This window comes from Pituophis catenifer, unplaced genomic scaffold (genome assembly GCF_029215685.1).
Source record: "Pituophis catenifer annectens isolate HBS135680 unplaced genomic scaffold, rPitCat1.0.hap2 SCAF_6, whole genome shotgun sequence".
Taxonomy (NCBI): domain Eukaryota; kingdom Metazoa; phylum Chordata; class Lepidosauria; order Squamata; family Colubridae; genus Pituophis; species Pituophis catenifer.
The window spans coordinates 58,504,557-58,521,251 of record NW_027256886.1 but is presented as its reverse complement, the minus strand read 5'-3'; the positions used below and the strand labels follow the sequence as shown (position 1 = coordinate 58,521,251).

Here is a 16,695-nt window from a genome sequence, read left to right as displayed (position 1 = left end):
GCTTGTTAGTCACCTTTGCTGTCCAAAAATATGCAGCAGGTTTCTCCGGCACCACAGCTCCAACAAGTTGATTGTCTTCCTGTCTTGCTTTTTTAAGGTCCAACTTTCACAACCATAGGTAGCTGCAGGGAACACAACAGAGTGAACTCACCTACATTGGTTGCCAGGCTGATGTCTTTGATTTTCCATATTTTCCAACCCAGTGCAATCCAATGTTTTATATCTGGGCTGCATTCAGTTTTGAGTGATCTGCAACCCTGGAAAGTGATTTTTTCCACACATTCTATCTTTTCAATGTTAATTTCTATTTTGATTTTTTTTATTCCTTGGAGTGCTCATGAGTTTGCTCTCTTTGATGTTCAAAAAGAGACCAAAATTCTCACTCTCTTCTTTGATTTTTCTTGATCAGACATTCCAGGTCTTCTTTTGTTTCTGAGAGAAGAGTTATATCATCAATATATTGAAACTCATTAACACTTCTTCCTCCAACCTTTGTCCCAATTTTTGATTCATCAAACTCTAATTTCTTCATGATCATTTTGGTATACGGATTGAATAAGAAAGAGAAAAGAATGCTGTTCATTTTTTATGACTCAGAAATCAGATATTTTCCTTCCAAGAAGTTACTTCTATACCTTATCCATTGTTCAACTAGCAATATATTGGTTTAATGGGGATAACCTTGAGTGACAAGAAGAACATCTACTACCAAAACCACAGTCAGATAAATGAAATCTAAGTTTGGAGCAGCACTGTAACCCGAGAAAAATGTCTCAGATAAGACACTGCCTAGTTCTCACAAAAATAAAAGGAGGAAGGAAGGAAGCACATTCAGACTTGGAAGGTTCTGTTAATATAATTTAAAATAAAAGTGATATTGATCTGTATGACTTGGTTTTCCTAATCCGGTCTACCTTGAAGGGCTAAAAATAGGGTGTTTGCTTGCTTAGTTTATCTGAACAGAAAAAAAAATAGAGGAAACAAATAGATTTCTATTTAGTTAGAAATAAACAAGTTGAAAAGGAATTACGAAGGCACAGAATTAAATGCAAGAGTATCAGGTTGTCTCAGCATACTAGATGGCCACTAGTAACCGAAAAGAATAAGTATAACTCATCCAGTATTTTGGTTATATTGTAACAAACAGAATTCTCTATTTGCTCATTTTCTGCTTTTGCCACACTGAGTTTTCCCTCTTACTAGAAAAAGTGCAAATACAGTATTGATTTATGTCAGAACTAGGCATAAGGTTATGTCACTAACTTTATTGTGATTGCTTAATGCAGCTCAGATGGCAACATATTAATGAATAACATGGTTTGATGGTTTGGCTTTAATGTGTTGTATGATCTCAGCAAATTGTAATCTGTTTAATAAACCATGTTTAATATTAACCATGGCTTGATGGTTGAGTATGAAATTTAAATTCCATTACAGTTTATTCTAAAAGATGGAACCAAATATTTCTTGCTGCAGCCATTTGGGTAGTCACAGAGAGAGAGACAGAGACTCTTAAGAATATGTATATAATTATAGTTCCAAAATGTAAGTAGTTATATTAAATAATAAGATTTATCTGGGTGAATAGCTATTCCAATTACAATGTATTCTTTAATTTTATTTTACTTCCAAGGGACTGCCATGAACATTGCTAATAATCTTGTGATTTCACAGAGGTGGGTAGAGATGCCTGTTTGCCTTTTGGAAGGAAGTGGGGGAGGCATAATCCAAGAATTTCCCTCTTCTACTTCCTCTCTTCACTCTTCCCTACCAAGATTCTACTTTCTTACATACTTCATACGGATTCCATATTTTTGCCTCTGTTTTAGGCGCTAAACCTGCTCCTGAGATATGCTTTCAGAGAGTCAATTCTGCAGGAGATCCATATGGAAACTGTGGCAAGGATTCCAAAAGTACTTTTGCCAAATGTGAACCCAGGTACAAGCTGCACATCTGTCCAAAACAAAACTAAGTAAAGCAGTGCTAATAGAGATGCTGATTATATGTCAACGATCTACATTATTCCTCTCTTTTCAGAGATTCAAAGTGTGGAAAAATTCAGTGTCAAGGGGGAGCGAGTCGACCTGTAATTGGCACCAATGCTGTCTCAATAGAAACAAACATCCCTTTACAAGGAGGAGGCAAAATTCTTTGCCGAGGAACACATGTTTACTTGGGGGATGATATGCCTGATCCAGGTCTTGTCTTGGCTGGAACAAAATGTGAAGATGAAAAAGTAAGGCTTAGAAATCCTTTCCCTCAATTCCTTTGATATCTAAGGTCTTTTTCATATGTATATGTATTACATCTAGTCCTTTTTTTTTCAGTCTTACTTTCTGTGCTTTGAACTAATAGCCTGGCAAACCTAACATAAAGGATTATGCAAATAGCTCTTCTAATGTTAAGTATATTTAAGGGTTTATTGATGGTGCATGGAATCAGTTTACTGTTTAGCCAGAAGGACTAGCGGTAAATTGGTACATAAAAATTTTGAAACACACATATATAGTATGAAAAAATACTCTTTTTTTTATGTTACACCAGTTTCTGATAAATTATATATTAGGGAAAAAGGGGGGAAATGAGCAAGTGTTTGGTCTATACAAGTTACTCTTGCAATGAAGCAATATGAAAAGTGTTTATATTCAAAGATTGATATGAAGTTTCTTGTTGCTTGAGTAATATGAAAGTACTGGTAATATGGTTTCCAATATTTCCTGTGTCCAGCAGAATCAGCTAAAGTTGATGACAGAGCTTAATTCAAGCATGGACACGTTGGCACGTACATGAATAATTTGTGTGGAATAGTAAATGTTGAACACATAAAGTTATAATATCTGTCACCATACACATGGATAAACTTTCCTTCCGACTGATTTATTTCATAAAACATGAAGACTAAAAAAAAAAAGTCTCCCAAATTCATCCCTTATATATAAACAGGGCAGACAATCAGTGAGACAGGCAAACACCAACTTTGTTCCTTTCCTCTCAGGATCACAACATTAAAAACCCAGCAACAAATTAATTATTTTTTTGTGATGAGATTTTTCATTTAATATGCTTGTCGGCCACAAAAATAGTTGCCTATTGCTGATCTTTAAGAATCTCATCTTCTTGTCTAATTATATACCTTTAAATAGTCAGCAGGTATCAATTACCTGAAAATCAAGCAGGACTGAGATGTTTTTTTGTTGATGCTTTTCCCTCTGCCTGACACTTTTTGAACATGAGTTGAATGTATGGTACTGAAAATCCCTAGGCTTGTTATCCTAAACAAGTTAAATATTAATATCAAATCTGTCTTGTCAAGAGCATCCCAAAGGTGCTTTTTCAAGTTCAACTGGACTTTCTGGTTTTTTCTTTGAAGACGTTTTGCTTCTCATCCAAGAAGCTTCTTCAGCTTTGATTGAAGAAGACAGCAAAGTCCCCATTTTGGACAGAGAGGATCGCTGGTTTGAAAGAGGGATCAAAGAGACCATCTATGTTAAAATTGAACAGCCCTTTCTCAACAGAGGGAGAGGAATATGACATCATCTATCTCCAGTCTACAACACAGTCCTTTCAACTGTTCCAAGAAGGTTCCACACCCATTTGCATTACTCAGGTGACCTTGACGACACAGATAAACCTCCAGGTGGCCTCAATGACTCTCTAAAAGAATGCAAATTACTAGCTGTCTGCAAAGACTATAAATCCTTCCATTCCCCACCATCCAGTCAGAGCTGAAGAAGCTTCTTGGATGAGAAGTGAAACATCTTCAAAGAAAAAAACCAGAAAGTCCAGTTGCCTGCATCTTTGGGATAGCCATGACCTGGATGACTGAGAATCTCCATAGACACTTCTCAAGAGCAGTTCAAGATTTGGGTATCATATCAGCCATTGTCCTGTCTCAGATAACATGTTAGGATAGATTTAGACTCTTCCAATATTCTTGCACTGCTTGGATGGTTAAAGTCAATATTACTTTTGTAGATCAGGTGAAAATATGGCTTTTTATTCTTAATTCAAGCATCAGTTACTACTGACTATAACTTTTATCCATTAAGTACCACTCTGTTAAAATATTTATAATTATGTATATACAGAATGTGGAAGAGCTGCTTCTAAAGCCGATTTTTAAATTTTAACTTTAGCTCTTTTTTTCATTCTACAATATTTTTATTTTAATTTATTTTCATTCTTGTTCTGCTGGAGACCTGTATATTTTTTATTTTTCTGGAGATCTGTATTTTTACCTTTTTTGCCATGGGGGGAAAAAAAGAAGAGGCAATATTCACATTCTGTTTCTCAAACTTCACTCAATCCTATAAAACTGCTCCAAGTTGACAGTTATCTAAAAAAGCAAACATCTATTTGCCCCGAGTAATCAGGCCCCTCAGCTCTTGCTGCTAGTCTCTGTAATAGATATGACCTCCTGGGATGGAATCTACAAGTGGAGATTGAGAGCTCCAGACTTTTATATCTTTCTGCTTCAATGCCTGAAGGAGTTTCCCCTCACAGATCAAAGCCATTTGTCCACCAATTGCAACGCTTATACAACAAGGTGATAAGGATTTTAAAAATGTTACTGACTTTATAACCTGACAATTATTATTGACAGCATGAACAGTATTGTCAATTTTGAGCTTCTGACTACAATTAACAACACTGTAAAGGAGTCTTTCATTAAATTTAAACATAGTCATACAGATACTACTGCTAAGTCAGTCAAATCAAGCTCAATCAGAAACAACTGTGACTTAAAACACAAGTAGTGGAAAGGTAGATCCTACTGTATTTTGGAACCTAAAAACAGAGTGAGCATAAATTAAGAGATATAAAACTACATCCAGAGGAGCACGGAAGGCAAGTATCACTCTCTCAGGAAGTATTAGACAAAAGGCAATTCCACCATAACTATTATTTACAGCCAAAGCAGATCACTCTACAAATTCAAAATAACAGAGGAAATAGAGGAAAATGGAGGTCCCGAAGTGTAACCATTATCTCTCTCCCCCCCCCCCCCCCCCGTTAGCTTCTACACTGTGAAAGGCAGATTATTGATTTGCAGAAGATTGAATGGCTTCAATCCAGGAGAGTTTAAACAATCCTTCTAAGTTAACATCTAAACACCTTACCTTGGGCAGCATGTTGTTCAAAAGAAAACCAATTTTGAGCAACTTTGAAATCTTCCCAGTGCATGTTTTTCACACATAGGGAGTTAGCTTATTAATAACTCATCTTGGCAATACGAGTGCTTTTACTTTACAATTTAATTGTAGCAACATAACAATAGGTAACTTCAAGGACTTTCTATCACCACTGTCCTTGAGAAGAGACAGCCTGACCAAATAATCTGTACCTTCCACAGAAGTCAATGTTCTGAAGAACCCTTAGAGACAAACTTGATTAACTCTTACAATATCTTGCGAGATACTAAGCAAGTGGGTATTACAAAAAGGCTAGATGATCTGAAGAAATTATTACAATAACACATAAAAGTGCTAAGCCTTCAATAGACTTGGTCATCCCAAGACATCAGTACCTATCTTGAGAAACCATCTGCTGGTTACTTCCTACTGGAATGGAATGGAATAGGGTAGGGTAGGGTAGGATAGGGTAGGGTAGGGTAGAACAGAACAGAACAGAGCAGAGCAGAACAGAACAGAACAGAACAGAACAGAACAGAACAGAACAGAACAGAACAGAACAGAACAGAACAGAATAGGTTATTGGCCAAGTGTGCTTGGACACACAAGGAATTTGTCTTGGTGCATATGCTCTCTTTAACATGGCATATAAACAGAAAAGAACAGCAAAAGGTCATCAGGAACAATTTCTACCACATTCTGCCTGTTTCCTGTTAAAATACTTTACCACATGGAAAATGTAAGAAACGGAAATAAAATGGAGCCCGATAGACAAGAGGAAACAGGATGCAATACAAATCTTTGTGAGTTACCAGCAGAGGTTGATTGTAAGGTAGGACTAAGTGACAAGGAAGTACCCCTTAGCTCAATACTTCTAAAATTAAAAACAAGCCCCAAAGCATCAATTAGTATTTTTCCAATCACCTCCTCCCCACCCCACCCCCGCAAATATTAAGCATAGAAGTTTTATCCCATTACTGATTTGGAATAACGCTGGCTGGAAGAACAGTAACAAATAGGACCTGGTGGAGTTCCTCTTTGAATTTAACTTTACAACACCCCAAGAGTGCTATGCAGATTATATCAAGCAGGTTATAACTATTTCAAATACATTAATTTTGTTCCAGGCTGGGCAGAAATTCTCCATGTAGTGGAGCTGGTACAGTCTCCATTGGCATAGACAGATAATGAACTAATGGTGTGATTTAATTCAACTTCCTATGTTCCTGTTTTAGAATATAAAATCTTTTCCTTGAAAGAGCATGTGAAATGCTCAAATTCATTTTAAAAGGAGTATTCCAAAATATATACAGGTCGACTTTGAAACCAGTAGCATGTTTCCTCTAAGGAATGTAACACTAGGAACAATGCATAAATATAAGAAAAAATAGATTGGTGAATTATAAGATACGTATTTTGGATGCAAAAAACAGTTGCATTATATAGTGTAGCTTTGCTATCTCCTGGAAATTTTCCTGCAGATGCCCATAAAAATGATCATCCAGCTGGAATCCATCAAGCTCTGTCATTAAGTCCCAACAATTAATCTGTTTTCCTTGGCCTTTTTGTGATTGGGTTCAGTTGGATTGTTCTTAATTTTAATCTTTAGTTGTGCAATATTTTATTAAAGTCTGCTTGATTTATTGATTTTATTAATTTTTGCTCCTGTATTATTTATTAGATTGTATTGTATAAGCTTCATGGCGGAGAGCTTTAGTCCTTATGTAACCTAGAAATGTCTTTAAAGCATAAAATAAATAACAAGTAACATACAGCCCATACAATGTCCTCTGATTTATAAGAATTGAATTTTTTAAGACAGATTTTCCAAATCAGACTTTAATTATGAGCTATTGGTTTTACTTCCTTGATTGGGGAGTGGGATTCTTTATTAAAACGGATCTCCAGGTTCTTAACACTGTGACAAAGCTATGGTCTTTTCTGAAAGGAAAATGTAGAACGCCTTGACTTAACAGTTGGAACTATGCTATTTAGTGGCTTTTGGATGACATTTTCATCTTCTTTATTAACTATGTGCTTTAGCATGTTCAAACCTGGGAAAGTTGCCAAAGCATAAAGCAGTTCCTGCAAAGCAAAGAAAAAGCTTTTCACATCGAGAATATATAAAACAACTTGCTCAGTACATCTATGCATAGCTTTTCCAGAGTAGTCAAGCAAGGAAGGAAAATAATGAAAAGCTATGAGAACGGTGCCTCTGAGAATTTGAGAGAGGTGGAGTTAAAGCAATGTCCCCTGCTATTGGCAAAGTACAGATCAAGATTAGTTTCTGGCTTATCAAAGTCTCTGAGTTTATGCTTACTTTTGAGGTCTATATGCTTCATGTGTTATACATAAGTTTGTGGCAGTATCTAAGTATTTGTGACCAAGTTCTTTGTTTTTATATATCTGAGCAATGGAGAAAACTGCTTTTGTGATCTGTAGGGGATGTACCATATTTGTTTTCCTCCCTGAAGACTAGAAAAAATATACATGATGCAAATTCAGGCAGATTATCTTCATAGAACAGAAGATGAAGAGGCTGGAAACAAAATAGTCCTCTTTCCAGCTTATCAGGAAAGATAAGGAATTATTGCAATAGACACAGAAATGTTAGCAGGACGTTAAGGAATACCACTAAACCACCCATGTATCTCTGGATGAAAAACAGCCACCATAGAGCTGTGGTGGCACAGTGGTTAGAATGCAGTATTACAGACTAATTCTGCTGACTGCCAGAGGTTCAATCCCCACCATCTCAAGGTTGACTCAGCCTTTCATCCTTCCGACGTGGCTAAAATAAGGTCCCAGATTGTTGGGGGCAGTATGCTGACTCTGTAAACTGCTTAAAGAGGGCTGTAAAGCACTGTGAAGTGGTATATAAGTCTAAGTGCTATTGCTATTGCTATAAAGCACCAAAGACTCAAGGAAGAAGATTTTGCATGGTGTATAAATGAAAGAATGTCGGCCTCTGCCTTGAAGATGAAGATGTCATGTGTGGTAGTGAGATTCTCTACTCAAAGAGAGTGAATCAATGATCCGTAAGCCTTATAATATATTAAGAGCAGTCCCCTTGATGCCTGGATGTAATGGGAAAGTTCAGAAGACTCCTTGGCTCACTGATAATTATTCCTTTTTATTGATACACACAGAAATACATTTACATGACACCTTTTGATTGATACGCATGACACATTTTTATTGATACGCATGGAAATACATCCACATACCAAATGCGATTATGAAATATTATGAAATATTGAATAAAAGAGATATGGGCCAAGCATCAATTTCTTCATTTCTTCTGTTAAAGAAGAAAAGAGTTAAAGAGTGTGGCTCGCATATTAAAAAAATAAAGAAATGAAAATTAGCAACACAGATGGTGCCAAAAGAAATAGTTTGGATACTCTGACAATTGAAACAGTATTGTTGAGTTCCCATCTCCTCCCTGATAGAATTTACTCAATAATGCTCTGAATCAAGTTCATCTCTTGCCAGAAGTCCCTCATTTTTTAAATGACTTCTGGCAAGAGATGAGCTTAATTCAGAGCATTACTGAATAAATATTATCAGGAAGGAGATGAGAACTCAACAATACTACTTCTCCGGGGACTGAGATGGGGAGGGGTAGCAGGATGTGGAAGGATTCAATAAAGAGGATATAATTAAAGGAAGGGACAAGTCAAGTTTGATGAACTGAGGATTTCATGGCCTTTATCCATCTACCCAATGTATGAGAAACAAGCAAGGAAAAGTAGAGGTCTTATGACTTAGAAGGCATTATTGAAACTTGATAGATGCAACTGATGAGCAGAATGCAGAAACTGAGGGCATAAATCATTTAAAAGGAATAAGGAGGAGTAGTTTGGCATTATATATGAAGACAGAATATCCTTCTATACAGGCAAGTAACTCAAAATGCCAGATAGTGAATCAAACCAGTCAGTTTGAAACTTTGGAACACATTATTAAGTAGTCAGTTTGTGAATATTTAGAATATATGCTAGGAGCCAGCAGGTATTTATCTAGAAAAAGTCATGCCATCTGATCTTCTTTTTGGTAGAAGTTCCAATTTAATTGAGCCATAAAATACCTTCATCAGCATCCTAGAAGGAGAGCAGGGAAAGGAAAAGGGTACGCACAACATCTCACACAACTGCATCAGGAACAGCATTTGCATCATGATGTGTCTGCACATATTTTGTACTTTGGATGGAATTACAATTCGTTACAGATGCACCTGAGTACTTAAATAAAGTATTCAATATCAAAAAAGTTGAAGAAAAATAGAGACGAAGAAAAAAGATATAAAAATGTTTTCAATATTCTTTACAAAAATATATAACTACAAATATATTCTAGCTTCTCCCTTCTAAAGTTGCAACATCTTACTCCGCTCTCTATTAATGTATCCCATCTTAGCATCAAAACCATAAATCAAAGTCCTTCTTTTATTTTTATGCAAAAAGTCCACAAGAGGCTTCCAATCATCAATAAAAATAGATAATGCCTTTTTTCTAATCAAAGAAGTCAATTTAACTGTTTCAAATATGTCAACTTCACCAACCATTCCTACATAGTGGGTAATGTTGAATCTTTCTATCTATGCACATATAATAATTCTGCTGCTGTAATCATATATTGAAATAATCTTCCATAGCTTTTATCTAATTATTTATCCATTAATCCTTAAAAGAAAATTCTCTGCTTCAGTTGAATATTAATCTTTAAAATCCTCTGTATCCAAGTATGTATTTGAATCCAAAATATTTGGGTTTTTTATTCATCTACTCAACATGCAAAATGGCCCCTCATGATATTCACATTTTCAGTGTACATTTGAAATGCTTTTATACAATCTAGATAATTTCTCTGGCGTCATGTACCAATAATACATCCTTTTATAAAAAAATATATTTGAGATCATAACACAATGGAAACTTTTTCCTTTTTCTTTGAGCTTTTTTCTGTTTTTCTTCTTTATATTAGTTTGTGTTTTGTAGCCACTCTGAAAATAGCGCCCATATCCAGGATGGCATATTGTGGCCTGCAGGGATGCTGAAGGGGAGAATGGCTTGCTCTCCTTCCCCAACAATGAGCTCCAGAGTTGCTTAAATAAATTTAATTAAACCATACAATCACCTGCTTTTAATACATCTTTGTTCTTATTTTAATAGCAGGCGCATTAATGGAATAGGTCAATATGGACTAGACAAAGAACTGCTTCATGTCATCCATCCATTGGCCTGTCATTCTCCTCTAGCTGAGCTGTGTTTATAGGGCTGTTTTGTAATATTAAAATTAGGAGAGGATCCAGTATAGACCCCCTGAGGGCTTTTTTCTGCTGAGTTATAAATGCAATATGTAAATGAAAACAAACAATTTGGTGTGACATGGGATACTGAATGGTTTGCTTGTTTGTTGTGAGGTTTCAGTGGTATATTTTATTTGTTGTGAAGCCAGTTCCCTTTCATTTCTTTCCTAATTTCCCCTTTCCCTAGAGGGAAAATCTACCCTGATTAAGCATCAGTATTCTGTTCTGCTTCATTTTGCCCCCTGCCTGCTCATAAAAATTGTGCCTGACTTTTAGCCCTGCTGAAATAAGTCCCCAAATTAAAGGAGAGCAGATATTATGGGAGAGATCTGATTGTTGACCTGGCATCTAATACCCATTCCTGCACTGTATAATCTTTCCTCTACTCTGATGATATATCAGGCACTCTGTAAGTGGGTCATTTTAGTTTGCATTGTGAGTCTGCTTTTATGGGAATGTCAATCTTTCTCCGTCCCTGTGTTTCAGCTCCAGTGAAATAGTGAAGTTAACTCTCTATGATGATTGCATGAACAATGAACATTCGATTACATGCCACTCCCTGTTATTCATTTCCCTATAAATAAAAGATAAATGTATTTTCTTCAGGCAAATGCTAATTTAACCCTGCAATAAAATGACGATTCTGTTGAAAGTTTGAGCCCATACACATCTAATCTACAAAGGAAAGCAGTTTAATTTTGGGGTGGGGATGTGGGGTAGACTTAATATATAGTTGGACAGAATTAACCTCTGGCAGCATTTGAAATATTTTAACTATTATGGGCTCTTCTTCAGAAAGAACTATCTTGAAAAAATAGAAAACGCTGCCATTACCCAGTCTGAATTTTGAATTTTTAAATATTTGGGAGTTTCTTTCAAGCTGTTGCTTTCCACTCCACTGCTGACTTTATCACAAATTGCTTTTGACATTACCCCCCCTCCTTTTTTTAAAAATGCCTCTTAATATAGATGCCATTGTTGAAGAGAAAAGCTTTGACAAATATCTTGGATGCACAGAATTCTCTGGCATGATATTGCATAATTGTGTGTACTAGGATAGGATATTCTTATCCTTGTTGTTTGCATCAATAAGAAGCTGATGATTTCTAAAGTTTAATTCAAACAATTAGCTTCTCTTCACATAGACAAAGAACAGATTTTCCACTTCTATTATGCAGATGGTAATTCATGAGATGAACCTTTGCCCTCTCTCTTAATTCTGTTCTCTTTTTCTCTTTCTTACACAACCCCATATACTCACTCCCCCACAAATTGGACAAACAGGGACCATGCAAGTTTGGATAGTGTCATACTCAATCAATCAGAATAGAACTGGAAGGGACCTTGGAGGTCTTCTAGTCCAATCCTCTGCTCAAGCCGGACACCCTATACCAGGGTCAACAATCTTAAACACTCAAAGAGCCACAAAGGTGCTAACCAGAAGCCCCCCATTCAATTCTGGAGCCAACCGGAAGTCCAGTTCCTCCACCATATAGTCTCCTCCTAGTGCGCCATCCTTTTTCCTCTGCCAACCGGAAGTCCGGTTCCCCCACCGTAGAGTCTCCTCCTAGCATGGTGTCCTTTTTCCTCTATCTGTCCTAACTAAAAGTCCTATCAATTGTGGAGCTGACTGGCAACAGAGAACTGCAGTAGAGGGATGAAAGAGCCACATGAGGCTCCAGAGTCGGGGGTTGCCGACCCCTGCCTATACCATTTCAGATAAGTGGCTGTCCAGTCTCTTCTTAAAAACCTCCAGTGATGAAGCCCCTACAACCTCTGAAGGCAAGCTGCTCCACTGGTTAATTGTTCTCACTGTTAGGAAGCTTCTCCTTAATTCCAGGTTGCTAACTAATGGATAGTTTCCATCCATTATTGGATGTAATAGTAGAATTACCTTGTCTGTTTTTTGGTGGAGGAAGGATACACCAACTCCTCCATCATGTAGAGGAATGCTACTTTAGGTTTCCACAAACAGATGTTCATTGAGTCATTTTGTGGTTAAAGCACCAGGCTAGAAACCAGGAGACTGTGAGTTCTTGTCCCATCTTAGGCACAAAGCTAGTTGGGTGACCTTCTCTCAGTCTAGGAAGGGGACAATGGCAAATTGCTTTTGAAAAATTTTGCCAAGAAAATTGCAGACACTAATCTATGCAGTTGCCAAAAACTATGCAGGAGTCAAAAACTGACTTGAATACATATACACGTAGCAATAATGTTCACGTATAGGATTTCAAAGGAAGTGGTGAAAATTAATAGTATCATTCTAATATTTGCTGAACTTGCAAATAGACACAACATAAATCTAGATAAATAAATTAAGTCTGGTAGTTCCACACTTTAAAAGAGCAGTTTGATGGCCCACCCATCCCGTCCCAAAATACGTATATCTAGTTTCCAATAAGCTTTAGTTAAGAATTCCTCGTGGACCCACATGGTCATTGGGAGACCCAAAATGCTGGTCCCTTGATCTGCTGTAACATCAGATTTACCTCCTTTATGTTTTACATCCTTGTATTCTTAACTTCAAAATACACCATGCTCAATGTGGCAGAGAAATACAGTTGTCCTAAAGACATAACATATAGCAGTCAGGAAAGAAACAGATTTCTGAAAGAAAAGAGGATAGATTGATGTATGCACAATGTTCCGTGAATAAAGCAGTCATCATACTTCCTACATATTCTATACCTTCAGATTTGTTCTATATTCCAAGTTATTTCACTCAGAACCCTTTAGATCTTAACATCTTGATATATTATTTCATGGTGCAATATTGGTTGATTTACTAAATTTACTAAATCTACTAAATCAAAATTTAATTTAAAATCATAACCAGAAGAGATTGGCTATTTTGTCTTGAATTAGAAATACAGTAGAGAAAGAAATATCCAATTGTTTGGTCTTTATATCATAAATTATCTTTTGCCTGCTCTTATGTCTTTACAGATCTGTCTTAATCGCCGCTGCCAAAACACCAGTGTATTTGGTGTTCATGAATGTGTGACAAAATGTCACGGACGTGGGGTAAGTATTACAGATTCAATTTTTTATAGTCAGTCAATCTCCAGCTGAGCAATAAATCATTCATTGGTTACAGCGTTTAAAACGGTGGTTTATTTGGTAATATGTCAGTCAGTTTTTTTTCAGCCTCTGCTTCCAGAAAGATCAATTTTCAATGCCCTTTCAATGTCCAAGAAAGGAAATGTGGCTTTTATTTGACAAAGCAATATTGCTGGTCACAGTGACCTTATCTTTGAAAAAATTAACATTCAGCAGTTTAAAAACTAGAATGAGTTCACTTATGCTCCTGTTAATGTTTCAGGCATAATAGACTGGGGCAAAGGATTCTTTCAAATGTATCCAGCTGTTTGGAACAGAGGCTGATAGGCATGTTCAGCCAAGGAGATGTAACAGAACTGAAATATTTTAAAAATGTTTTACAAAAAAATGAAGTTAAAACATTTAGTGAGTAGCCCATCCTTCAGATCTCCAAGGAAATGTTCAGGAGAAAAATCAACTATGCAATTAAAATATAAATATATTAAAAGCAGCATAACTATAAACAGTGTTTCAGATAATCAAGCAAGACAGAAATTATATATGACAAGCAGGAGCGGATATGATTTCTTTGTCTTCGATGATCAACCTTCTAAACTTCAATGGTGGAGGCTCTTCAGGCAGTCCTTAACTTAGCATATTAGCCACATATGCTTGAATATTTTGCATGGCATTTTGTTCTAACATACAGCAGCGTTCACAAGTATTTCAGTAAGACACTTAACTATCTATGCACAAACCACAAATGAGAACCCACTGGACACCTATTTTTGTTATAGCTTCTTCAGGCTTGCGAGACTAGGTACGATTTAAACTTATTTAGTAGATCTTCACTGATCTGAGAAAGCAATTAAGGTAATCACCAAATCCTGGGACCCCTTAAAAGTTATAATCAATAATACATATATAACACTTGAGGGACAAACAAACTCCTTGCAAAATGGGCTGCCTCTCTATAATCTTCTAGCATGCGAACAATCTAGTGACAGTGTTGTTCGGTTATTATGGCTGGAATTGCAGCTTCCAAACTAGAAAGTAAATATTCTACATTCCTTCAAGGAGACATTCCAGAAGAGAAAATGCTATCAAAATAATTCTGGAGCCACGTACATTGTGATCCTACAGTTACTTTTTAATTCTGGAGTCAATTATTTTTATTCCACTTGGAGTTACATTTGGAACAATCTATAAAAGGGTGTAGTCTTTGTAACATCACAAAGCACGATTGCTGTATCTTATTTACTTTTTTATTTTATTTTATTTTTATTATTATGATAGGCATAAATCTTTGCTAGTGCTTTCCGTGCTCATATTTGTACATGCTTTGCTTTTGAGGTCTGCAACAATAAAAAGAATTGCCACTGTGAGGCTCATTGGGGTCCTCCCTTTTGTGATAAGGCAGGATTTGGCGGCAGTGTTGACAGTGGGCCAGTACGACAATCTGGTGAGTAAACAGACAAAAGAAAAGAGAAGATAAATGGAGGAATTAGCTTTGGACATCAGATTATCTAGGGATCCAGTTTTTATATCACGGCATCCACTTCTAGCTACCATTGCAGATATAAATAAATTGAATTATGTAGAGTATAGGGTGGTGCCTTGTTTCACTTTAAATGCAAAAGTAGTTACAGCTGTAAGTCACTGATTGTGCCTCGGTCCATTTATGGTAACAAAAGACTGTTCTCCTCCATAAACCTTCCCAAATAAAATCTTCCTATTTCATTGCTTTGTGCTGGGACATCTTGATGTCTTTCACCTTTGTCCTGTTGGCTCTTTTATGTAATAACATTGGGTCTTTCAGATGACAGCAGCATAACATAAGTGACAGACCGGTACAAGCAATGTAATACAGTGAGAGGAAACTTAAGATCACAGATGAACTCTTGGGGAAAGACTGTGTTTTTTATATTCTATTCCATCTCTACCCATTCCTTCATCTGATTGAATGCTGCACTTTTTTAAACCTCATTGTCCTGAAAGTTCAGGATTATAGTCACTGTCCCATAGATCCAAAGCAATGCTAGAGTTGAGTACTCACATAAAAAATAATGTTGCAGGTTGAAACATTCTGGATGTGCTCCAAGGATTCCTGAGAATGGTTTAATACTTATAACAGAAAGTGAATTTATGTATAGGAAATACATAGGCAAAAGTCTAGGATCTAGCTGCCACAAAGAAGTCAACTGATTCTCCAAAGCACCTGAAGGCAGGACAAGAAGCAAAGGATGAAAACTAATCAAGGAGAGATCCAGCCTAGAAATAAGGAGAAATTTCCTGATAAAACTATCAATCAGTGGAACAGTTTGCCTTTAGAAGCTGTAGGAGCTCCATCTCTGGAGGTTTTTAAAAAGAGATTGGACAACCATTTGTCCAGAATGGTATAGGGTCTCCTACTTGAGCAGGTTGGACTAGAAGACCTTCAAGGTTCCTTCCAACTATTCTATTCTATTCTATTCTATTCTATTCTATTCTATTCTATTCTATTCTATTCTATTCTATTCTATTCTATTCTATTCTATTCTATTCTATTCTATTCTATTTTTGTGTGCCTGCAGAAAAAGAATCTCCAATTAGCAGTGTTGGACAAAAATAGAGAGAATGAAAGGTAAAGAGAGAATGCAAAGGAAAACCTTAACTCTGTATTTACACACTGCTGCTGCTTTGTTGTGAGGAGGTCATGGGGTGCTGTAGAATCAGCACTTTCAGATTTGCACCTCAAACAAATAATTTCGCTGTATTTGAATTCTGCAGAGCAAACTTCATGGTTGTTTTTGCTAGCGCTACCCCATACAAAATTTGGGAATTTCCAAAGGGCAAAAGTAATTTTCTCCCATTTATATTAATTGTAAATATCAATGCTTCATTCCTAGAAGGCTCTGAAATGTGTTAATATTGAGCTGTTTTTGCAGATAATAAAGTTAACTTTTTGCTAAAGGAAATGGCAAACATCCTTCCATCAGGGTAAAATAGCTAAACATATTTTGCAGAGATGTTCAGGGAGATTCAGGAAGCATAGCCAGCTGTGAAGTTGTACAAGTTGCTAGCCAATCCTCATAATATCCTTTGCAGTCCAACCTTAAACTTTATCTAACCGTTTCTTTTGCCCATTGTGAAAAAGGCAGGTGTAACTAAATTCCTCATATGGGTCACCTAAGCTTCATCTCCATTTAGCATACTTTGCTAACCTAGACAACA

The 16,695-nt window shown here is 36.4% G+C and overlaps 1 protein-coding gene across 1 annotated transcript in view; it reads left to right on the top strand.

Moving 5' to 3' along the window:
- Positions 1-16,695, top strand: part of ADAM12 (ADAM metallopeptidase domain 12) — a 261,280-nt gene that overhangs the window by 228,025 nt on the left and 16,560 nt on the right. The window contains exons 15-18 of the mRNA XM_070946456.1: positions 1,830-1,938; positions 2,038-2,236; positions 13,390-13,467; positions 14,836-14,944. Coding sequence (XP_070802557.1) covers positions 1,830-1,938; positions 2,038-2,236; positions 13,390-13,467; positions 14,836-14,944 — 495 coding nt within the window. The remainder of the gene's footprint in view (positions 1-1,829; positions 1,939-2,037; positions 2,237-13,389; positions 13,468-14,835; positions 14,945-16,695) is intronic.